Source organism: Heptranchias perlo, chromosome 20 (genome assembly GCF_035084215.1).
Source record: "Heptranchias perlo isolate sHepPer1 chromosome 20, sHepPer1.hap1, whole genome shotgun sequence".
NCBI lineage: Eukaryota > Metazoa > Chordata > Chondrichthyes > Hexanchiformes > Hexanchidae > Heptranchias > Heptranchias perlo.
This window is the reverse complement of record NC_090344.1, coordinates 25,709,894-25,733,697: the sequence shown is the minus strand read 5'-3', so window position 1 is coordinate 25,733,697 and position 23,804 is coordinate 25,709,894. Positions and strand designations below refer to the sequence as shown.

The window sequence follows — 23,804 nt, the reverse complement described above, 5'->3', positions numbered from 1 at the left end:
ACCACTGCTTTTCTTGATATACATTAATGACTTGGACTTGGGTATACAGGGCACAATTTCCAAATTCTTGCGACCAAAATGCTCCACTTCACTAACATCTGCATTAAAATTCATTGGCCAATTATACACCCATTTTTCAAGTTTATTAATGTATTTTGTGTTTGATCGCAATCTTCATTAATATTATCTAAACTCCACCCCACCCCGCCAATCTGGTGTCATCTGTAAATTTTGAAATTGTACTTCTGATTGAGTCCAAATCGTTTATGTGAATTGTGAACAGTGGTCCCAGAACCAATCCTTGTGGAACATCACTTTCCACCTTATACAGTGTGAGTCGCTACAATTAACCCCTGCTATCTGTTTTAGAGCAGTAGTCAAGAGAAACTTCTTTAGATAGGGAGTTGTCAGTCTGTGGAATTCACTTCCACGGTTAGTGTTTGGGTCACACAGTTCTGTAATGACAAGTGGTCCTCATGTTTTTATCCAAGACAGGCCTCAGGCCAGTCATTTACTCCAAATGTTGGTGCAATAGTTCAAGCTAAGATGCACCAGGTATCGGGAGCAGCAGTAGCAGAAAACAACATCTTAATGTATGGAAGTAACAATATAGTTCATTTTCATCTATTTCCAGTTTAATAACTTGTGCTGAATGTGGTCCAGGCCAAGTGTCATGATATCAGGTCAGGTTCACCATAGGAAATGAGTTTGACACCCCTGAGATAGACAATGTGAACCGGATTACCCTCATCCACTAACCCAGCAACTTCTTCAAAAAACTCAAGCAAGTTTGTGAGACACCATTTTCTTTCCCAGAAGCCGTGTTGAGTATCTCTAATGGCCCCTTCTCTTTCCCCGTGATCATAAACAGCATCTCTTAGGATCCCTTCAAGCATCTTCCCTCAGATCGATGTCACACTGATGGGCCTGTCTTTCCCTGGCTCTGATTTGTCCCCTTTAATGAAAATGGGAACTACGTGAGCTACCTTCCAATCTCAGGGGACAATCCCTGACTCTATTGAGCTGTTGAAGATACAGGCAATGTGCTCAAAGAGCACCCGTCCCATCTCTTTAAACACCCGGGGGTGGATATCATCTGGACCTGGAGCAGAAACTATTTGGAGATTTCGTATTTTATCCAAGATGACATCCCTTTCTATTTTAATATTTATGATGTTATTGTTGACAGCACATCCCACAGCTGGAATCTGAGCATCATCGACAGGAGTGTAGGCTGATGAGAAATAGTCATTTAACAGCTCTGCCATAGCCTGGGAATCTGTCCTGAACTGTCTCTCAGTGGCCCTAAACCATCTTTAATGGTCTTCTGAATCCTGACGTAGTTGGAAAGACGTTTGCTATTATTCCTACAATTGGGCAACATCTTCTTTTCAAAGATCTCTGAGCTTCTCTAAAGGCTGCTTGTGTCTCCCTCGATTGTGGGTGATATTTGTCCCAATTCTCCTGTAAACTGAATTCATCCTGATCCGATCTGGGTTAAATGTAAGACAGTTCAGGGAGTCAGGAATCATTCACCCAGAAACCCCAGATGGTTCCTTAGTAAGGATTCCTCTGGTACCTCAGCATATATTTGTCAGCTATCTTACAGTCCACTCCTGGAGGCCCCACTCCCTGAGCCTGCAACCTTCAGCAGGGTCAGTGGTGGAGTTCCGCAGTGGGAGTGATCCCAGAGTAACTGTCGCGATCGCCCCCACCCTGTGGATGGTCCTGGTCGTGTATTTTTAGTGATCCTGGTGTCTAACACGCACACATCAATAAAACCATGAATTCTGGAAACACACTGCAGGTCCTTCTTTATCTGGAGATCGAATGACTGTTGTATAATTGTACCAGCAGTTAACAGGCTCCTGTGAACTCCTCCCTCTGCTATTTTAATACAGACTTCAAATCATTTATTTTTAACGGGTTTATTTTAAATGCGTTAACGCTTGCCTTAAATGGTAGACTCAGGACTGTCACACAAACAGTTTAAATCTCCATAGAATAATTACCACAGTCATTTTCAGACTGGACGCCGCACGGTGACTTTGCTGTCAGAGAAGGGAGACGAGAAAGACCAAAGTGCCGTTTGCCCCTCTCAGTGTGGCCCTGAAGGACTGTGTCCAGGCTGAAGTTCTGTTCCCACCGGACGATCCTCCCCCTAGATTGTCCTTTCTGAGCTCCAGTCAGGTGATGCTAAACACTCAGGTGGGAAACACCAAAATCTACAACAAGGGTTTAAAATAAAGCTGATTTATTTAACAGATATCCAGAATATTAAACTCCAGCCCAGTTATAGGGGTTATTAACATCAGCAGAAACAAACCCCAACTGTCAGAATGAACATGGGTCAGTCCTGGATGGGATTAACAGCAGAATCCAACCCCTGCAGTCATATGTGAACTCGCTGGTGTCTCAGCACGTGTGATGACTGAGTGAATCCCTTCCCACACACGGAGCAGGTGAACAGTCTCTCCCCAATGGGCGTGAGTTGATGTGTCAGCAGTTCATTTCTGCTTTTAAAGCTCTTCTCACAGTCAGTGAATTAAAAGGTCACTCAATAGTGTGAACAAGTTGATGTCTCAGAAGGTGGGATGAATTAGTGAATCCCTTCCCACACACGGAGCCAGGTGAACAGTCTCTCCCCAGTGTGAGTGTGTTGGTGTTTCAGCAGATCATTTGTGCTTTTAAAACACTTCTCACAGTCAGAACATTTAAAGGTCTCTCCCCAGGGTGAGTACGTTGGTGTGTCAGAAGGTGGGATGACCGAGTGAATCTCTTCTTACACACGGAGCAGGTGAACGGCCTCTCCCCAGTGTGAGTGCGTTGGTGTCTCAGCAGTTCGTTTCTGCTTTTAAACCGCTTTTCACAGTCAGAACATTGAAAAGGTCTCTCATCAGAGTGAACTCGCTGGTGTGACAGAAGGTGAGATGACCGAGTGAATCTCTTCTTACACACGGAGCAGGTGAACGGTCTCTCCCCAGTGTGAGTGCGTTGGTGTCTCCACAGTTCGTTTCTGCTTTTAAAGCTTTTCTCACAGTCAGAACATTTAAAAGGTCTCTCATCAGAGTGAACCCGCTGGTGTGGCAGAAGGTGGGATGACCGAGTGAATCTCTTCTTACACACGAAGCAGGTGAACGGTCTCTCCCCAGTGTGAGTGCGTTGGTGTGTTAGCAGATTAATTTTGCTTTTAAACCTCTTCCCACAGTCAGAACATTTAAAAGGTGTCTTATCAGTGTGAACTCGCTGGTATGACAGAAGGTGGGATGACCGAGTGAATCTCTTCTTACGCACGGAGCAAGTGAACGGCCTCTCCCCAGTGTGAACTCGCTGGTGTGACAGAAGGTGGGATGACCGAGTGAATCTCTTCTTATGCTGAGAGCGGGTGAACGGCCTCTCCCCAGTGTGAGTGCGTTGATGTCTCAGCAGTTCGTTTCTGATTTTAAATCTCTTCCCACAGTCAGAACATTTGAAAGGTCTCTCATCAGAGTGAAATCGCTGGTGCATCAGCAGTTCGGATGAAATAGTGAATCCCTTCCCGCACACAGAGCAGGTGAACGGTCTCTCCCCAGTGTGAGTGCGCTGGTGTCTCCACAGTTCGTTTCTGCTTTTAAAGCTTTTCCCACAGTCAGAACATTTAAAAGGTCTCTCATTGGAGTGAACTCGCTGGTGTGACAGAAGGTGAGATGACCGAGTGAATCTCTTCTTATGCTGAGAGCGGGTGATCGGTTTCAACCCAGTGTGAGTGCGTTGGTGTGTCAGCAGATTCCTTTTGCTTTTAAATCTCTTCTCACAGTCAGAACATTTAAAAGGTCTCTCATCAGAGTGAACTCGCTGGTGTGACAGAAGGCTGGATGACCGAGTAAATCTCTTCTTACACACGGGGCAGGTGAAGGGCCTCTCCCCAGTGTGACCTCGTTGGTGTCTCAGCAGGTTGGATGACTGAGTGAATCTCTTCCCACACACAAAGCAGCAGTACGGCCTCTCCCCAGTGTGAACTCGTTGGTGTGACAGCATATCGTTTCTGCTTTTAAATCTCTTCTCACAGTCAGAGCATTTAAAAGGTCTCTCAACAGAGTGAACTCGCTGGTGTGTCAGCAGGGTGGATGACCGAGCGAATCCCTTCCCACACAGAGAGCAGGTAAACGACCTCTCCCCAGTGTGAGTGCGTTGGTGTGTCAGAAGGTGGGATGACCGAGTGAATCTCTTCTGACACACAGAGCAGGTGAACGGCCTCTCCCCAGTGTGAGTGCGCTGGTGTACCAGCAGATCATTTGTCCTTTTAAAGCTCTTCCCACAGTTAGAACATTCAAAAGGTCTCTCATCAGAGTGAACTCGCTGGTGTATCAGCAGGGAGGATGAATCAGTGAATCTCTTCCCGCACACGGAACAGGTGAACGGCCTCTCCCCAGTGTGAGTACGTTGGTGTGTCCGCAGATTACTTTTGCTTTTAAACCTCTTCCCACAGTCAGAACATTTAAAAGGTCTCTTACCAGAGTGAACTCGCTGGTGTGTCAGCAGGGAGGATGAATCAGTGAATCTCTTCCCACACACGGAACAGGTGAACGGCCTCTCCCCAGTGTGAAATCGCTGGTGCATCAGGAGGGTGTATGACTGAACGAATCCCTTCCCACACGTGGAGCAGGTGAACGGCCTCTCCCCAGTGTGACTGCGTCGATGAGTTTCCAGCTCTGAAGGGTAATTGAATCCCTTCCCACAGTCCCCACATTCCCATGGTTTCTCCGTGGTCCGGGTGTCCTTGTGTCTCTCCAGGTTGGACGATCAGTTGAAGCCTCGTCCACACACAGAACACGTGTACGGTGTCTCCCCGCTGTGAATGGTGTGATGTTTTTTCAGGCTGTTTCACTGGTTAAAGCTCTTTCCACAGTCAGTGCACTGGAACACTCTCACTCGGGTGTTTGAAATCTTCTCCCACAGACAGAACAAACAAACATTTCTCCTTCTATATTCAAAGGCCGATGATATTCAAGTCCTGATGAATCGAGTGACTCTGTCAGATCTTGACATGATCTTTGGTTTGAGTTTCCTGTCTGCAAATCCTCCCATTCCAATACCCTGCAAAAAGAGTTTACAAAAGTCATCACTGTAAATACACGATCGAAATTCAGAACACACAATTCTAGTTTCTACGGAACATTCTTTCATCTCTTGTTCCCCAAAGCTGTAAATCCCCGTCCCACACACACTCCCTCCTCCCTGTGCTGAAATCCAAACCTAACCCATCATCTTTCAGTGGCCCGAAACCATGAGTTAATGTGAGAGAGTGAATGTGAGAGAGTGAGAAAGTGAATGTGAGAGAGTGAATGTGAGAGAGTGAATGTGAGAGGGTGAATGTGAGTACAGCAGTGGACTCGGTGTGGAGAATGAAGTGGGGCAGGTGGAGCATGTTTCAGTGGGGCAGCAGTGATCATAATCTCATTAGGTTTAGAATAGTTACGGAAAAGGACAGGGGACAGTCAAATATGAAAATACTTAACTGGAGGAGGGCGAATTCCAGTGAATTAAAAAGGGATCTTGTCCAGATGGATTGGAATCAAAAATCCAGGCAGAACAGTAATTGAACAATGGGAGGCCTTGAAGGAGGAGTTGGTTCAGGTACAGCGCAGAAAGATCCCCACGGGGGAGAAAGGAAGGGCATTCAAAGCTAGAGCTCCCTGGATGACTAAAGAGATAGAGATTAAAATGAAACAGAAAAAGGAGGTTAATGACGAATTTAAGGTTCATAATACAGTAGTGAACCAGGCTGAACAAAGAAAGTACAGAGGAGATCTAAAAAAGGGAATAAGAGGTGCAAAGAGAGAGTATGAGAATAGATTGGTGGTTAACATAAAAGGGAATCCAAAAGTCTTTTCTAAACATACAAACAGTAAAAGGGTAGTCAAAGGAAGGGTGGGTCGATTTGGGACAAAAAAGGAGATCTTCTTGTGGAGGCAGAGGGCATGGCTGAGGCACTAAATGAGTACTTTACATCCGTCTTCACCAGAGAAGAGGATTCTGCCATTGTACAGTAAAGGAGGAGGTCGTAGTGATATTGGAGACAATAAAAATAGATAAAGAGGAGGTACTTAAAAGATTGGCAGTGCTCAAAGTAAAAAAGATTCTCGGTCCAGATGTGATGCCTCCAAGATTACTGAGGGAAGTCAGGGTCTAGATAGCGGAGGCTCTGACCACAATCTTCCAATCCTCCTTGGATATGGGAGTGATGTTTGAGGACTGGAGGATTGCAAGTGTCACACCCCTGTTCAAGAATATGGGAGAGGGATAAACCCGGCAATTACAGGCCAGTCAGCCTAACGTCGGTGGTGGGAAACTTCTAGAGACTAGAATCGGGGACAAAATTAATTCTCACTTGGAAGAACGTGAGTTAATAAATGACAGTCAATATAGATTTGTTAAAAGTAAAATCACGTCTGACTAATTTGATTGAGTTCTTCAATGAAATAACGGAGAGGGTTGATGAGGGTAGTGCACTCGATGTTGTGTATACGGACATTTAAAGGGCGTTTGGTAAAGTACCACCGAATGGACCTGTTGGTAAAATTGAAGCCCATGGCAGCATGGATACAAAATTGGCGGAGAGACAGAATGCAGAGAGCAGTGGGGAACAATTGTTTTACAGACTGGAAGGAAGTATACAGTGATGTTCCGCATGGATTGGTATTAGGACCATGCCTCTTTTTGATATATATTAATGACCGAGACGTGTAACTAGTGGGGTGCTGCAAGGATCAGTGCTTGGGCCTCAGCTATTTACAATATATATCATTGACTTCGATGATGGGACCGAGTGTAAAGTATCCAAGTTTGCTGACGACATGAAGCTCGATGGGAAAGTAAACTGTGAGGAGGACACAAAGAGTCTGCAAAGGGATATAGACAGGTTAAGTGAGTGGGCAAGAAGGTGGCAGATAGAGTATAATGTGGGGAAATGTGAGGTTATTCACTTTGGTAGGAAGAATAGAAAAACAGAATTTTTTTTAAACAGTGAGAAACTATTAAATGTTGGTGTTCAGAGAGATTTGGGTGTCCTCGTATAAGAAACACCGAAAGATAACATGCAGGTACAGCGAGCAATTCGGAAGGCAACTGGAATGTTGGAATTTTTATTGCAAGGGGGTTGGAGTAGAAGAATAAGGAAGTCTTGTTGCAATTGTACAGGGCTTTGGTGAGACCACACCTGGAGTACTGTGTACAGTTGTGCTCTCCTTATCTAAGGAAGGATATACTTGCCTTGGAGCCGGTGCAGCAAAGGTTCACTAGATTGATTCCTGGGATTAGAGGGTTGTCCTATGAGGAGAGATTGAGTAAAATGGGCTAATTCATTCTCTCTGGAGTTTGGAAGAATGAGACGTGATTTCATTGAAACTTCTCAGATTCGGAGAGGGCTTGAGAGGGTAGATACTGAGAGGATGTTTCCCCTGGCTGGACAGTGTCGAACTCGGGGCATAGTCTCAGGATAAGGGGTCGGCCATTTAGGACTGAGAAGAGGAGGAATTTCTTCAATCAGAGGGTTGTAAATCTTTGGAATTCTCTACCTCAAAGGGCTGTGAATGGTCAGTCGTTGAGTATTTGCAAGGCTCAGATCGATAGATTTTTGGACTCGAAGGGAATCAAGGGATATGGGGATCGGGCAGTAAAGTGAAGTTGAGGTCGAAGATCAGCCTTGATCTTGTTGAATGGCAGAGCAGGCTCAAGGGGGCGTACAGCCTACTCCTGCTCCTATTTCTTATGTTCTTATGAACCGTCATGTTTTCTTCCTCATTTACAGACTCTCCCTGACATTCAACATTTCTCCTTCATTTACAAACAATTCCTGACCAATCACCATTTCTCCTTCATTTGCAGATGCTTCCTGACCGATCACCAGTTCCCCTTCATTTGCAGACTCCCTGACCTTCACCATTTCTCTTTCATTTACAGATGCTCCCTGACCGATCCACATTTCTCCATCATTTACAGACGATGCCTGACTGATCACCATTTCTCCTTCATTTACCGACGTGCCCTAACTGATCTCCATTTCTCCTTCATTTACAGACGCTCCCTGACCGAGCACCACTTCTCCTTCATTTACAGACGCTCCCTAACTGATCTCCATTGTTCCTTCATTTCCAGACGCTCCCTGACCGTTCACCATTTCTCCTTCATTTCCAGACGCTCCCTGACCGTTCAGCATTTCTCCTTCATTTCCAGACGCTCCCTGACCGATCAACATTTCTCCTTCATTTCCAGACGCTCCCTGACCGATCACCATTTCTCCTTCATTTACCGACGTGCCCAAACTGATCTCCATTTCTCCTTCATTTACAGACTCTCCCTGACCGAGCACCACTTCTGCTTCATTTACAGACTCTCCCTGACCCATCACCATTTCCCCTTCATTTATAGACGCTCCCTGACCGATCCCCATTTCTCCTTCATTTACAGACGCTCCCTGACCGATCACCATTTCTCCTTCATTTACAGACGCTCCCTGATTCGATGAGTCACGAGGTTTGACGCTGACTCTGCGCATGCTCGGAGGCCGCGGGCCGTGTGTTGAGTTTCGGGTCTGATCTAAACCGGAGCCCCCGGAGTGTAGAGAGAGAGAGGAGAATGTTCACTGTTTGATATTCGGGCCCGGGGCCGCACTCGGGGTTTGTGAAGCCCCCGCCCCCTCCCCCGGGGTTTATTAACCCGCTCCCCCCGCCCATCTCTCACCTGTTGCCGACACGATCTCGGCCTCACTCCCCGCCCGCCGCGCATGCTCAGCTCACACTGCCCGGGTGATTGACGGGAGCTCCGGACCAATAGGAAGAGCGGAGAGGGACTGGAGGACCGAGCGGGCGGTTGGTCCTCCAACCAATGGGAGTGTGTGAGGGGCGGGACTGGCGGCACCGAGTGGGCGGGGCTGAGCCCGGATCTCCCTCATTGGCTGAAACTCTGCCTCATTTTGAAAGCTGATTGGTGTGAAACTCTTGGGGAAAACTGGCCCTTTGTGTTGTGGAGAAAAACCGATGGAACCGAGTGGGTGGAGCAAAGATTTCAACATTGGGAATGAAATGGATTAATTCAGGACAGACAGCAGGGATTATTGGAGGGAATAACACAGTGTGGGGATAAAATGCAATGGAGGTTGTGAAGATGGATTGTTAAAAAGTGTTTGAGAAGATGCCGGACAGGAGGCTTGTTGATCAGATTCAAGCTCACGGTATTAAAGGGAGTGGGTCAGTGTGGATGGGAAGTTGGAGAAAGGGCAGAGTGGTGGTTAATGGATGTTTTTCAGACTGTGGGGATGTAAACAGTGGTGTCCCCCAGGGGCAGTTACAGCGGTTATTAACATCATCAGAAACAAATCCCAACTGCCACAATGAAGTTCTGCTGCTGAAACCCTCATTCCAGCTTTTGTTTACCTCTAGACTCGACTATTCCAATGCTCTCCAGGCCCGGCCTTTCACTTTACACCCTCCGTAAACTTGAACCCACAATCTCCAGATCAATAATCAGTCGCATTATTCATTGTGTCACTGGCCCAGGCTGTGGAGAACACGGAGCAGCTCACACTCCCACAGCACTGCGGTACGAGCAGGTACCGAGTCAGCCTCAGTCATGAGCACTGGAATCCACGAGTCCGGGTGTGTCAAAGGTGCACGGTGAACAATCACCAAAGTGAAACATTTTTGCCTCTTTCCTTCGATAACTCAGCTGGTCGAGCGACAAGACTGTTGTGGAAAATAAGACAAAGTCATCCTTACATCATTTGTTCAATTCCGGCTCAAAAGAGTACGCGTACTTTTGCAATAAGCAGCAATTAGTTCAAGGTCGCTCTCTTAACTTTACAGGCAACTTACAGATTAACATGTTGCCATGAACGCACAGGACGCCTCTTTTGCTTTCTCAAACCTTGAAGCTTTCTGTGTCTGCCCGAGCATCGCTCTTTCACTCGAGCATTTCCCTCTGCTCACCAGCAGGGAGTGCCTTTGAGCAGCAACATTTCAAATCGCCCTCAATTTCAGGCAAAAAGGTCTTCGATCAGTCAGTCAGTCAGGGCTCACGCTGCTCCTCAAGCTCGGGCGGCTGTTGCTTTCCGGTGACCTCGTCTTCCTTCCGCAGGCTCGGGCTCTTCTCAGCATCATTCATGATTACTGTGGCTTCCCGTTCTGCTGTTCCTCACTTGCTGATGCTCGATACCACCGATTTTAGCAAATTTTTAATATATTCAAGGAGCGGCAACCCAAGGCAAGATTTCTCTGCTGGTCGTGGAGCAGCTTGGAGGCGAGTGTGAGGCGGGAACTGTGAAGGGCGATTTACAAACAGCAAACGAGGAATTAGCTCAACTGGTAGAGCGCTCACTTAGCATGTGAGAAGTAGTGGGATCGTTGATTATATTCTCCACTCACCGATTGTCTTGCTGCAATGATACAGAAACAAGAGCGTTGTCAGCGAGTCCATAGCCCATGAACTTCCTAAACTTCACTGTGTGTTTGGGTACAGAGAGGTCAAGGGGCAGCACATCTTTTGATGTGCTGCAGTCAGCAAAAGTTCTTGATTTTGCTCTGCAGCAAAGATGGAAAGATGAGGTGAGAGATGGAAAAAAAGCTTCGTAATCCCTGATGCCTTCTCTGAAGTTTGAATTCAGGACCCTCAGATTATGACACTGATGCACTGCTTGCTGCACTGAGATGGCACTTACCAGGTATGGAGCCAGGCAGCACCACCAAGTGGAACAGCTTGCAAGGTATTGAAGGCCATAAAATAATGCACAAGTTAAAAAAAATTCAGAGCCAGGTAGGAGTCAAACCTACAGTCTTCTAATCCGTAGTCAGATGTGTTATCCATTGCGTCACTGGCCCGTGTTATACTGAGGAAACAGCAGCAGGAGGCAGTGGGCATGGCGGAGGTACTAAATAAATACTTTGCATCTGTCTTTACCAAGAAGATGCTGCCAGAGTGTCAGTAAAGGAAGATGTAGTTGAGATACTGGATTGGCTAAAATTTCATAAAGAGGAGGTACTTGAAAGGCTGGCTGTACTTAAAGTAGAAACGTAACCTGGTCCGGATGGGATGCATCCTAGGTTTCTGAGGGAAGTAACAGTGGAAATTGCAGAGGTACTGGCCATAATCTTCCAAACATCCTTAGATATGGGGGTGATGCCAGAGGACTGGAGAATTGCAAATGTTACACCCCTGTTCAAGAAAGGGTGAAAGATAAAACCCAGCAGCTACTGACCAGTCAGTTTAACCTCGGTAGTGGGGAAAGTTCTAGCAACGATAATCCGGGATAGAATTCGCAGCCACTTGGACAAGGATTAGGGAAAGCCAGCACGGATTTGTTAAAGGCAAATTGTGTTTAACTAACTTGATACAGTTTTTTGATAAGGTAACAGAGAGGGTCGATGAGGGAAATGCAGTTGATGTGGTGTGTATGGACTTCCAAAAGGCGTTAGATAAAGTGCCACGTAATGGGCTTGTCATTAAGATTGAAGCCCATGGAATAAAGGGGGCAGTAGCAGCATTTATACAGAATTGGCTGAATAACAGCAAACAGAGTGTAGTGATGAATGGTTGTTTTTCAGAAAGGAGGGAGGTATACTGTGGTGTTCCCCAGGGGTCGGTGCTGGGACCACTGCTTTTCTTGATATACATTAATGACTTGGACTTGGGTATACAGGGCACAATTTCCAAATTCTTGCTACCAGGATGCTCCATTTCACTGTCATCTGCATTAAAATTCATTGGCCAATTATGCACCCATTTTACAAGTTTATTAATGTATTTTGTATTTGGTCGCAAACTTCATCAATATTATGTAAACTCCACCCCACCCGCCAATCTGGTGTCATCTGTTAATTTTGAAATTGTACTTCCGATTCCCGAGTCCAAATCGTTTATGTGAATTGTGAACAGTGGTCCCAGAACCAATCCTTGTGGAACATCACTTTCCACCTTATACAGTGTGAGTCGCTACAATTAACCCCTGCTATCTGTTTTAGAGCAGTAGTCAAGATAAATTTCTTTACATGGGGAGTAGGCAGTCTGTGGAATTCACTTCCACGGTTAGTGTTTGGGGCACACAGTTCTGTAATGACAAGTGGTCCTCATGTTTTTATCCAAGACAGGCCTCAGCCCAGTCATTTACTCCAAATGTTGGTGCAATAGTTCAAGCTAAGAGGCTTGAAGGGATCCTAAGAGATTCTGTTTATGATCACGAGGAAACAGAAGGGACCATTAGAGATACTCAACACGGCTTCCGGGAAAAAAGATCAGCTATCAGGAGCAGCAGTAGCAGTAAACAACATCGAAATGTACGTAAGTAACAATATAGTTTATCTTCATCTATTTCCAGTTTGATAACTTTTGCTGAATGTGGTCCAGGCCAAGTGTCATGATATCGGGTCAGGTTCACCATAGGAAATTAGTTTGACACCCCTGAGATAGACAATGTGAACCGGATTACCCTCATCCACTGACCCAGCAACTTCTTCAAAAAACTCAAGCAAGTTTGTAAGACAGCATTTTCTTTCCCAGAAGCCGTGTTGAGTATCTCTAATGGCTCCTTCTCTTTCCCCGTGATCATAAACAGCATCTCTTAGGATCCCTTCAAGCATCTTCCCTCAGATCGAGGTCACACTGATGGGCCTGTCATACCCCGGCTCTGATTTGTCCCCTTTAATGAAAATGGGAACTACGTGAGCTACCTTCCAATCTCAGGGGACTATCGCTGACTCTATTGAGCTGTTGAAGATACAGGCAAGAGGCTCACAGAGCACCCGTCCCATCTCTTTAAACACCCGTGGGTGAGTATCATCTGGACCTGGAGCACAATGCATTTTGAGAGTTCATATTTTATCCAAAGTGACATCCCATTCTATTTTAATATTTATGATGTTATTGTTGACAGCACATCCCACAGCTGGAATCTGAGCATCATCCACAGGAGTGTAGACTGATGTGAAATAATCATTCAACAGCTCTGCCATAGCCTGGGAATCTGTCCTGAACTGTCTTTCGGTGGCCCAAAAGCATCTTTAATGGTCTTCTGACTCCTGACGTAGCTGGAAAAACATTTGCTGTTATCCTCAGAATTGTGCACCATTTTCTTTTCCAAAGATCTCTTAGATTCTCTAATGGCTGCTTTTGTCTCCCTCGATTGTGGGTGATATTTGTCCCAATTCTCCGGTAAACTGAATTCATCCTGATCTGATCTGGTTTAAATGTAACATAGTTCGGGGACTCAGGAATCATTCACCGCTAGACCCACACTGACAGGTAAAATCCCAGACGGTTCCTTAGTAAGGATTCCTCTGGTACCTCAGCATATATTTGTCAGCTTTCTTACAGTCCACTCCTGGAGGCCCCACTCCCTGAGCCTGCAACCTTCAGCAGGGTCAGAGGTGGAGTTCCGCAGTGGGAGTGATCCCAGAGTAACTGTCGGGATCGCCCCCACCCTGTGGATGGTCAGGGTTGTGTATTTTTAGTGATCCTGGTGTCTAACACGCACACAGCAATAAAACTGTGAATTCTGGAAACACACTGCAGGTCCTTCTTTATCTGGAGATCGAATGACTGTTGAATAATTGTACCAGCAGTTAACAGGCTCCTGTGAACTCCTCCCTCTGCTATTTTAATGCAGACTTTAACTCATTTATTTTTAACGGGTTTATTTTAAATGAGTTAACGCTTGCCTTAAATGGTAGACTCAGGACTGTCACTCAAACAGGTGAAATCTTCATAGAATAATTACCACAGTCATTTTTAGACTGGATGTCATACAGTGACTTTGCTGTCAGTGAAGAGAGATGAGAAAGACCAAAGTGCCGTTTGCCCCTCTCAGTGTGGCCCTGAAGGACTGTGTCCAGGCTGAAGTTCTGTTCCCACCGGACGATCCTCCCCCCAGATTGTACCTTCTGAGCTCCAGCCAGGTGATGCTAAACACTCAGGTGGGAAAGACCAAAATTTACAACAAGGTGTTTACAACAAAGCTGATTTATTTAACAGATATCCAGGATATTAAACTCCAGCCCAGTTATAGGGGTTATTAACATCAGCAGAAACAAACCCCAACTGTCAGAATGAACATGTTTCAGTCCTGGATGTGATTAACAGCAGAATCCAACCCCTGCAGTCATATGTGAACTCGCTGGTGTCTCAGCACGTGTGATGACTGAGTGAATCCCTTCCCACACACGGAGCAGGTGAACAGTCTCTCCCCAATGTGCGTGAGTTGATGTGTCAGCAGTTCATTTCTGCTTTTAAAGCTCTTCTCACAGTCACTGAGTTAAAAGGTCACTCAATAGTGTGAACAAGTTGATGTCTCAGAAGGTGGGATGAATTAGTGAATCCCTTCCCACACACGGAGCAGGTGAACAGTCTCTCCCCAGTGTGAGTGTGTTGGTGTTTCAGCAGATCATTTCTGATTTTAAATCTTTTCTCACAGTCAGAACATTTAAAAGGTCTCTCCCCAGTGTGAACTCGCTGGTGTGACAGAAGGAGGGATGACCGAGTGAATCTCTTCTTACACACGGAGCAGGTGAACGGCCTCTCCCCAGTGTGAACTCGCTGGTGTTTCAGCAGGTGGGATGACTGAGTGAATCCTTTCCCACACACGGAGCAGGTGAACGGCCTCTCCCCAGTATGGGTACGTTGGTGTTTCATCAGATCAATTTTGCTTTTAAACCTCTTCTCACAGTTAGAACATTTAAAAGGTCTCTCATCAGAGTGAACTCGCTGGTGTGACAGAAGGTGTGATGATCGAGTGAATCTCTTCTTACACACGGAGCAGGAGAATGGCCTCTCCCCAGTGTGAACTCGCTGGTGTTTCAGCAGGGTGGATGACTGAGTGAATCCTTTCCCACACACGGAGCAGGTGAACGGCCTCTCCCCAGTGTGGCTATGTTGGTGTCTCATCAGATCAATTTTGCTTTTAAAGCTCTTCTCACAGTCAGAACATTTAAAAGGTCTCTCATCAGAGTGAACTCGCTGGTGTGTCAGCAGGTGGGATGACCGAGTGAATCTCTTCTCACACACGGTGCAGGTGAACGGCCTCTCCCCAGTGTGAGTACGATGGTGTGTCAGCAGAATACTTTTGCTTTTAAAGCTCTTCTCACAGTCAGAACATTTAAAAGGTCTCTCATCAGAGTGAGTTCGCTGGTGTCTCAGCAGGGTGGATGAACGAGTGAATCCCTTCCCACACACGGAGCAGGTGAACGGCCTCTCCCCAGTGTGATTGTGTCCATGCATTTCCAGCTGTGACGGGTAATTGAATCCCTTCCCACAGTCCCCACATTTCCACGGTTTCTCCGTGGTCCGGGTGTCCTTGTGTCTCTCCAGGTTGGACGATCAGTTGAAGCCTCGTCCACACAGAACACGTGTACGGTGTCTCCCCGCTGTGAATGGTGTGATATTTTTTCTGTCTGTGTAACTGGTTAAAGCTCTTTCCACAGTCAGTGCACTGGAACACTCACTCGGGTGTGTGTGTCTCGGTGATTTTCCACTCACACTGCTGTTTGAAATCTTCTCCCACGGATAGAACAGACAAACATTTCTCCTTCCACATTCAAAGGCCGATGATATTCAGGTCCTGATGAATTGAGTGACTCTATCAGGTCTTGACGTGATCTTTGGTTTGAATTTCCCTCTGCAAATCCTCCCCTTCTAATACCCTGTAAAAGGAGTTTATAAAAGTTATCAATGTAAGTACAGGATAGAAATTCAGATCAGATAACTCTACTTTCTATGGAACATTATTTCCTCTCTCATTCCTCAAAGCTGTAAATCCCCACCCCACACACTCTCCCTCCTCGCTGTGCTGAAATCCAAACCCATCGCATCATCTTTCAGTGGCCCTAAACCATGAGTGAAAGGGTGAGAGAGAAATGTGAGAGGGAGTGTGAGAGTGAGTGTGAGAGTGTGAGTGTGAGAGAGTGAGTGTGAGAGAGTGAGTGTGAGAGAGTGAGTGTGAGTACAGCAGTGGGCTCGGTGTGGAGAATGAAGTGGGGCAGGTGGAGCATGTTTCAGTGGGGCAGCAGTGATCATAATCTCATTAGGTTTAGAATAGTTATGGAAAAGGACAGGGGACAGTCAAATGTGAAAATTCTTAACTGGAGGAGGGCGAATTTCATGAGTCAAAAAGGGATCTTGTCCAGGTGGATTGGAATCAAAAATTGGCAACAAAACAGTATTTGAAAAATGGGAGGCCTTCAAGGAGGAGTTGCTTTGGGTTGAGAGTGGACAGATTCCCACGAGGAGGAATCGAACGGCCTCCAAAGCTGGAGCTCCCTGGATGACAAAAGATACAGAGATCACCATTTCCCCTTCATTTACAGACGCTCCCTGACTGATCACCATTTCTGCTTCATTTACAGACGCTCCCTGAGAATTCCCAGTTTACACCGCGCATGCGCGGGGCCGCGGCCTTTAGTTCAGAGTTGGTCCGGAGCGAAACGGGAGAAACCGGAAACCGGCGGGTAGTGAGGGGGGGATAATGTTCACTGTTTTATATTCGGGTCTGGGGCCGCACTCGGGGTTTGTGAAGCCTGAGCCTGGGCCTGAGCCCGGACCCGGGCCCCGGGGTTTATTGATCCTCTTGCTCCGATCCTCTCACCTGCACCGAACGCGCTCCTCCCGCAGCCTCGACTGACCGCGCATGCTCAGGACACACTGCCCGATAATGAGCCAGACTGCGCCTGCGCGCTGTGTTCCACTGATTCAGATAGGGCACAATCTGTACCGCGCTGCATGCTGGGTGATACAGCCGCCATTGATTATCTTAATATCTGGCCGTGAAGCAAAGACATTGGAAGCAGGGAGAGCGCGTTTGGACTATGGGAAATAAAATAAACTGAAACCCCAGCTCTTCGTGCCATTGAAACCGGCACAAACACACAGCGCAGACACTCCACCACTTTGGTGAACTCCAGAAAATATTTTTTACGGTAACTTTTATTAATTTCGTTTTATTAAATGTTGCAACTGACGGGTTCAATTAATGTTTATTTTCGAACTGCACCTCAGGATGTCAGTCTCACCACTAATCCCGGCCCTGGTGATTAAGGAGCGGACCAATAGGAGGAGCGGAAATTGACTGGAGGGGTGAGAGGGTGAGTTGGTCCTCCAGCCAATCGGAGTGTGTGAGGGGTGGGACTTGTGGCACCGAATGGGAGGGTCTGAACCCAGATGTCCGTCATCGTCTGAAACATAATATTTAAAACCTAATTTATCTTAAACTCCAGGAGACAACTCGACCTTTCTGTTGCGTCTTGAAACAGATCAATCCAGATGAGGTGGAGCAAACATTTCAACATTTGTTGGAAAAACATTTTAATTAAGAACAGCCAACATGGATCATTTGAGATAACTCAAGTCCACTGATAAAGGGAATGTTGTGGATGTTGTGAACAGTGATTGTGAAAGGGTGTTTGGTAAGATGCCGGACAGGAGGCTTGTTGATAAAATTAATACTTACCGTATTAAAAGGAATGAGGCAGTGTGTACAGGAAGTTGTGTAAAGGGCAGAATACAGAGAGTAGTGGTTAATGGATGTTCTCCAGACTGGAGGGATGTAAACAGTGCTGTCCCCCAGGGTTAATGTTGGGACCATTGCTCTTCTCAATATAGAGAATGATCTCAGCTTGGGTATGTGGGACACAAGGTGAAAATCTCTAGTTGACGCCAAAATTGGCACCAGGGCAACTGTGAAGAGGAGTCAGTGACTTCATTGTGACGTCCACGGGTTAGTAAATGGGCCAGGTGAAATTTAATGGAGAGAAATGTGACGTCATACATTTTGAGAGGAAGAAAAATGAGATGAAATGTAAACTAAATGGTCAAAGTTTAAAAGTAGAGGAGCAGAGAGACTTAGGGATGGAAGGTTCTAACTAATGCATTGTCTTATTAATGAACAAGTCTGAGAGTCAGCAACTTTAATACCTCATTAAGAAATATATGAGCAAATTCTCTTGCCTCTACCGTTCCAGAGTAAACATGCAAATCCCCCGTGTAGACGAGATCAGCCCTCTGGATGGAACCACGGACTCCCTGAGCTTGATCTCCGGTGTCTCTAGTCCCAACTGCCACTTACATCAGTATCCCCTCACTTTTATACACTGTTGTGATCCATCTGTTACTGAAGCTGGAACTTCCCTAATCTGTGGTTTACAAGGACACATTGCTTGGTTCCCAGCAGTTACTTTTCTTCAGTAGTGTTCTCATGACCCCTAAACTACCCTGCTTAGTGTTAATTGGAATCATAGAATCATAGAAAATTTACAGCACAGAAGGAGGCCATTCAGTCCATCGTGTCCGCGCCAGCCGAAAATGAGCCACCCAGCCTAATTCCACTTTCCAGCACTTGGTCCACAGCCTTGTAGGTCACGGCACTTCAGGTGCATATCCGGGTACCTTTTAAATGAGTTGAGGGTTTCTGCCTCTACCACCCTTTCAGGCAGGGAGTTCCAGACACCTACGACCCTCTGGGTGAAAAATGTTTTCCTCAGCTCCTCAATAATCCTTCTACCAATCACTTTAAGTCTATGCCCTGCCCCTTGTTTATTGAACTCTCTGCTAAGGGAAATCGGTCCTTCCTATCAACTCTATCTCGGTCATATATAAATGTGTACACCTCAATTAAATCACTCCTCAGCATCCTCTGTTTCAAAGAGAACAATCCCAGCCTATCAATCTTTCTTCATAGCTAAAATTATCCAGTCCTGGCAACATCCTCGTAAATCTCCTCTGTATCCTCTCTCGTGCAATTACACCCTTCCTGTATTGTGGTGACCAGAACTGTACACAGTACTCACGTTTTAGAAAAAAACATTGTTTTATACAGTTCCAGCATAACCTCCCTGGTCTTATATTCTATGCCGTGGCTAATAAAGGAAAGTATACAATATGCCGTGTTAACCACCTTATCAACCTGTCCTTCCACCTTCAGGGATCTGTGGACATGCATTCCAAGGTCCCTCACTTCTTCTATACCGTTCAGTATCCTCCCATTTATTGTGTACTCCCTTGCCTTATTTGCCGGACCCAAATGCATTACCTCACACTTCTCCGGATTGAATTCCATTCACCACTTTTATGCCCACCTGACCAGTCCATTGATATCTTCCTGCACTCTACAGCTTCCTCCTCATTATCAACCATACGGCCAATTTTGTATCATCTGCAAACTTCTTGATCAAGCCCCCTACATTTAAGTCCAAATCATTCATATACATCACAAAAAGCACGGGGCCCAGTACTGAGCTCTGCAGAACCCCACTGGAAACAGCCTTCCAGTCAAAAAAACACCCCTCCATCATTACCCTTTTCTTCCTGCCACTGAGCCAATTTTGGATCCAAATTGCAACTCTCCCTAAGATCCCATGAGATTGTACTTTTTTGACCACTCTGCCATGTGCATTCTTGTCAAAACTCTTGCTAAAATCCATGTAGACTACTTCAAATGCATTACCCTCATCGACTCTCCTTGTTACCTCCTCAAAAAATTCAATCAAGTTAGTCAGACACGACCTTCCCATAACAAATCCACGCTGACTGTCCTTGATTACTCCGTGCCTTTCTAAGTGATGGTTTATCATGTCCCTCAGAATTGATTCCCAAACTTGCCCACCACCGAAGTTAGACTAACTGGCCTGTAATTACTCGGTCTATCCCTCGCTCCCATTTTAAACAATAGTACAACATTAGCAGTCCTCCAATCCTCCAGCACCACACCTGTATCCACTGAGAATTGGAAAATGATGGTCGGAGCCTCCGCTATTTCCTCCATTGCTTCTTTTAACACCCTGTGATACATTTCATCCGGCCCTGGTGATTTATCTACTTTCAAAGATGCTGAACCCCTTCAGGCTGCTTCTCTCACTAAGTTTATCACATCCAATATTTCACACTCCTTCTCCTTAACTACAACGTCTGCACCATCCCTCTCTTTTGTGAAGACGGAAGCAAAGTATTCATTAAGAACCAGACCTACATCTTCTGCCTCGACACATCGGTTCATTTTTTGGTCTCTAAAAGGCCCTACCCTTTCCTTCATTTTCCTCTTGCTCTTAATGTATTTATAAAACATCTTTGGATTTTCCTTGATTTTATTTGCCAATATTTTTTGATGCTCTCTCTTTGGTTTCCTAATTTCCTTTTTAATTTCACCCCTGCACTTTTTATACTCCTCTCGGCTTTCTGTATTATTGAGCTCTCGGTGTCTGACATAAGCTTTCCTTTTCTGCCTTATCTTACCCTGTATGCTACTTAACATCAGGAGTTAACATTTCATATTCATTAAATAAGCATCACACATTACAATCTAATCTACTATATTGCTCACTCTGGTTCAGGTTTATATTATGGTTAATAACAGACGAATTCCTGTTCCTTCCCCTTATCGGATTAGAGATTCCAACCAGCCGACTCTGTGGAATGGAATGGCTGATTAGTGTTGCCATGACGACCTGCCTGCAGTCAAGCGCCTGTTTGAGTTTCTAACTCAGATTAAACTTCTCTTTCCCATAATACACATTATATCAGATATTTAATGTCAATGTATTGTAGCCATGTTATGTTAATATCTCTAAACCTGCAAAGTGTTCAGATACACAAACCTTTAAAAGTGGGAGGTCAAGTTGATAAAGTGGTTGAAAAATACATGTGATCCTCGGTTTTACAAATAGGGGTATAGAGCACAAAAGGACAGAGGCCATGTAAACCTGTACAAGTTATTGGTTAGGCTGCGGTTAGAATATTGTGTCAAGTTTTGGGGATCTTACACTCGGAAGGATGTCAATGCCATGGAGAGAGTGCAGAAATGATTCACTGAAATGTGAAATATCAGTGACGAGAGACTTTAGATATGAGGAGAGATTAGAGAAACTGGGACTCTTTTCATAGGACAAAGAACGGTAAGGGGAGATCTGAGGGAGGTGTTCAAAAATTGATTATGGGCATTGTCTAAATATGTTAGGTACACTCAATGTCTCCCAAGGTCTGTGTACAGGGGAGGAGCAGATGGGTTTATCTTATCATCTTCGGGTTAAATGTTGTTCTCATCGAGGTGAGCACCCAGTGTCAACACTCTCCAGTCAGGTACAGCACGGGTTAGATACAGACTAAAGACCCTCTGCACTGCACCATCAAACACGCCCAGGGCAGGTACAGCACGCGTTACATATAGAGTAAAGCTCCCTCTTCACTGTACCACCAAACCCTCCTCGGGTATGTACAGCACGGGTTAGATACAAAGTAAAGTACCTTCTAAATTGTCCCATCAAACACTCCTGGGGTATGTACAGTACGGGTTAGATACAGAGTAAAGCTCCCTCAGGACTGGGCTATCAATCACACCCAGGATACCGACAGCACAGGTTAGACACAGAGTAATGCTCCCTCTACACTGTTCCATCAAATTCTCCCAAGGCAGGGACAGTACGGGTTAGATAGAGAGTAAAGCTCCCTCTACACTGCCCCGTCAAACACTCTCAGGGCAGGGACAGCCCGGGTTAGATACAGAGTAAAGCTCCCTCCACACCCTCTATGCTGTCCCATCAAACACACACAGACCATAGTGAGCAGGGTTTCTAGGCACTGCAGTGAAGTCAAAAAGAAATGCCATTCAGCACATCTGGTCCTGTCCTTGTCCCTTTAAAGGTGGAGAGCTGGGACATCCTGTCTCAAAACAAATCCCACTTGTTCAAAGTGAGAATCCCAGGGGAAGGGTCAAGATCCAGAGTGTGAAATTTTCTTGCCATTTCTGTCATGACTTGGAAAATATCTGCTGCCTGACACTTTAAATGTTGCTAATCTTTAACTGTAGCTCACAGTGTTCGAACAGTCACTGTTATCATTGGCCTTTTATGTATCTTCTTGCACTCCGTTTCCTGAACAACACCAGCTGATCACAGCTTCGTTTTCTTCAAGTTGAATCCCAGTGTGAAAAAATGCACAATTTCAAAGCTAAGCAACGTGGAAGAAGAGTGCGAGTGGAGATAATTGGCTTGGATCAGTGATCTCTTGAGCATTCAGACATTCATTATCTGAAAGAAGCACGGAGATTATATTTTTGTCTCGATTTATCAGTGTAGAAAAGAAGCAGGGAGTTGAGATCCTTTTGTCCATTCATCCTGCAACAGACAAAATCCTTCGCCTCTCAATGCCCAGCATCTTTCTTTCCAACTCCTTGCTCTGCAGGGAAGTCTTGGTTTCATTAATTCTCCGTGTTTGCAACAAACATCTAATTCACCTGGCAGATCTCCTTATCTGCGGATCGATGCACTTGTCTTCGGGTGGGTGCAACAAAGGTTCACTAGATTGATTCCTGGGATAAGAGGGTTGTCCTGTGAGGAGAGATTGAGTAGAATGGGCCTATATTCTCTGCAGTTTACAATAATGAGGTGATCTCATTGAAACATATAAAATTCTTAGAGGGCTTGACAGGGTACATACTGGGATGTTGTTTCCTCACGCTGGAGAGTCTAGAACTAATGGTTATAATCTCAAGATAAGGGGCCGGCCATTTTGTAGAGAGATTTCTTCACTGAGAGGGTTGTGAATCATTGGAATTCTCCACCCCAGAGGCCTGTGGATGCTGAGCCATTGAATAGATTCAAAACTGAGGTAGATAGATTTTTGGACACAAAAGAACTCAAGGGATATGGGGATAGGTCGGGAAAGTGGAGTTGAGGTCGAAGATCAGCGATGACCTTATCAAATGGCGAAGCAGGCTCCAGGGACTGCATGGCCAACTCTTGCTCCTTTCGCTGATATTGGTCCGCTGGAAAAGCAGAACTTGCCAGCTGTTTTAAAACTTTTAGCCTGAACAGGGACTTGAACCCTGGACCCTCAGATCACTACCTGTTTTAAAAGTCTGATGCTCTACCGACTGAGCTATTCAGGCTCGCTGTCAAATTGGTTTCCATCATACAGATTCATGGTAGGACTCAGAATTATCCTTGTCGCTGTCGAATTTGGGGGAGTATCCCTTTTATCCAATTTTCAGCAACGTGTTGAGGAGAATCCTTGTTTCTGTTGAACATGATGTCAGAAACATGGACAGCGAACTCGTGAGTTTACAATTCTTCTTGTTTGTACAAAATGTCTTGTCATTCCTCAGCAGCAATAAAAATAAAACACTTTACCCAATGGCTCAAAAGCTGAACTTGTTCCACACGGGAGCTGGAAAACGCCTCTCGACCTTTCAGCCGATCAACAATTGAAAGCTGAATAATTTCAACCGTCACACCGTGACACCGGGCAGCAGATTTGCCTCCCGAATTTTCCCTCCACGACACTTCAAACCGATGAATACCTGCTTCACGGAAAGAAGAATTGTGTTTTGGTTCTTTAGATTTAAACATCTCGTGCCTGCCGCTTTACCATTTCAGCTCTCGCCAATTGCCCCTCTCCTCTTATGAACAAATAAACTCTCACCTGCTGTTGCAAGACGGGAGGCCAGAGGAGCCTCAGTGCCCACATGGGGACATGAAGAAGTCGATGCGTTATGGAACCGGTTGTACCTTAATCTCCAGTCAAAATGTTTAGAAGGTTCAACAATTTTAGATGGAGCTGAAATTCACAACCCCAGCATTTCTCGAGCGAATAATTATTGTAGAAATAACGCGCGTTGACGGATTGCGCCACTGGAGCCGCGCACGGTCTGTGTCACCAGTGCTCCCATCAAACAGCTTCATCCTCGGTCTCTCAATTATCGCTTCGTGATCTTTCCCACACAGAAGCCTCCAACCAAGAGGCGATTCGTTTAACATCCGCAGTGACATTTCAAAGCCGTGGCATCTGAAACAAAACCCCAG

General features: G+C 45.7%; 1 protein-coding gene, 1 non-coding gene and 1 pseudogene across 2 annotated transcripts; all 3 read right to left on the bottom strand.

The window, feature by feature from the left end:
* Nucleotides 1-995: 995 nt before the first annotated feature.
* On the bottom strand, nucleotides 996-14,263 carry LOC137335991 (zinc finger protein 850-like; annotated as a pseudogene).
* On the bottom strand, nucleotides 14,238-15,644 carry LOC137335662 (zinc finger protein 774-like). The gene has a single exon (XM_068000951.1). It carries the CDS (start codon nucleotides 15,238-15,240, stop codon nucleotides 14,287-14,289), a length of 954 nt encoding a protein of 317 aa, XP_067857052.1. The 5' UTR covers nucleotides 15,241-15,644; the 3' UTR covers nucleotides 14,238-14,286.
* A 7,162-nt stretch (nucleotides 15,645-22,806) lies between these two features.
* Nucleotides 22,807-22,891, bottom strand: trnak-uuu (transfer RNA lysine (anticodon UUU)). Its single transcript is given in 2 exon segments — nucleotides 22,807-22,842; nucleotides 22,855-22,891. It is a non-coding gene; the product is annotated as a tRNA-Lys (tRNA).
* Between the last annotated feature and the right edge of the window lie 913 nt (nucleotides 22,892-23,804).

Coding starts and splice junctions, on each gene's coding strand:
- LOC137335662 (XM_068000951.1), bottom strand. CDS start 15,240: ATGCATGGACACAATCACACTGGGGAGAGGCCGTTCACCTGCTCCGTG.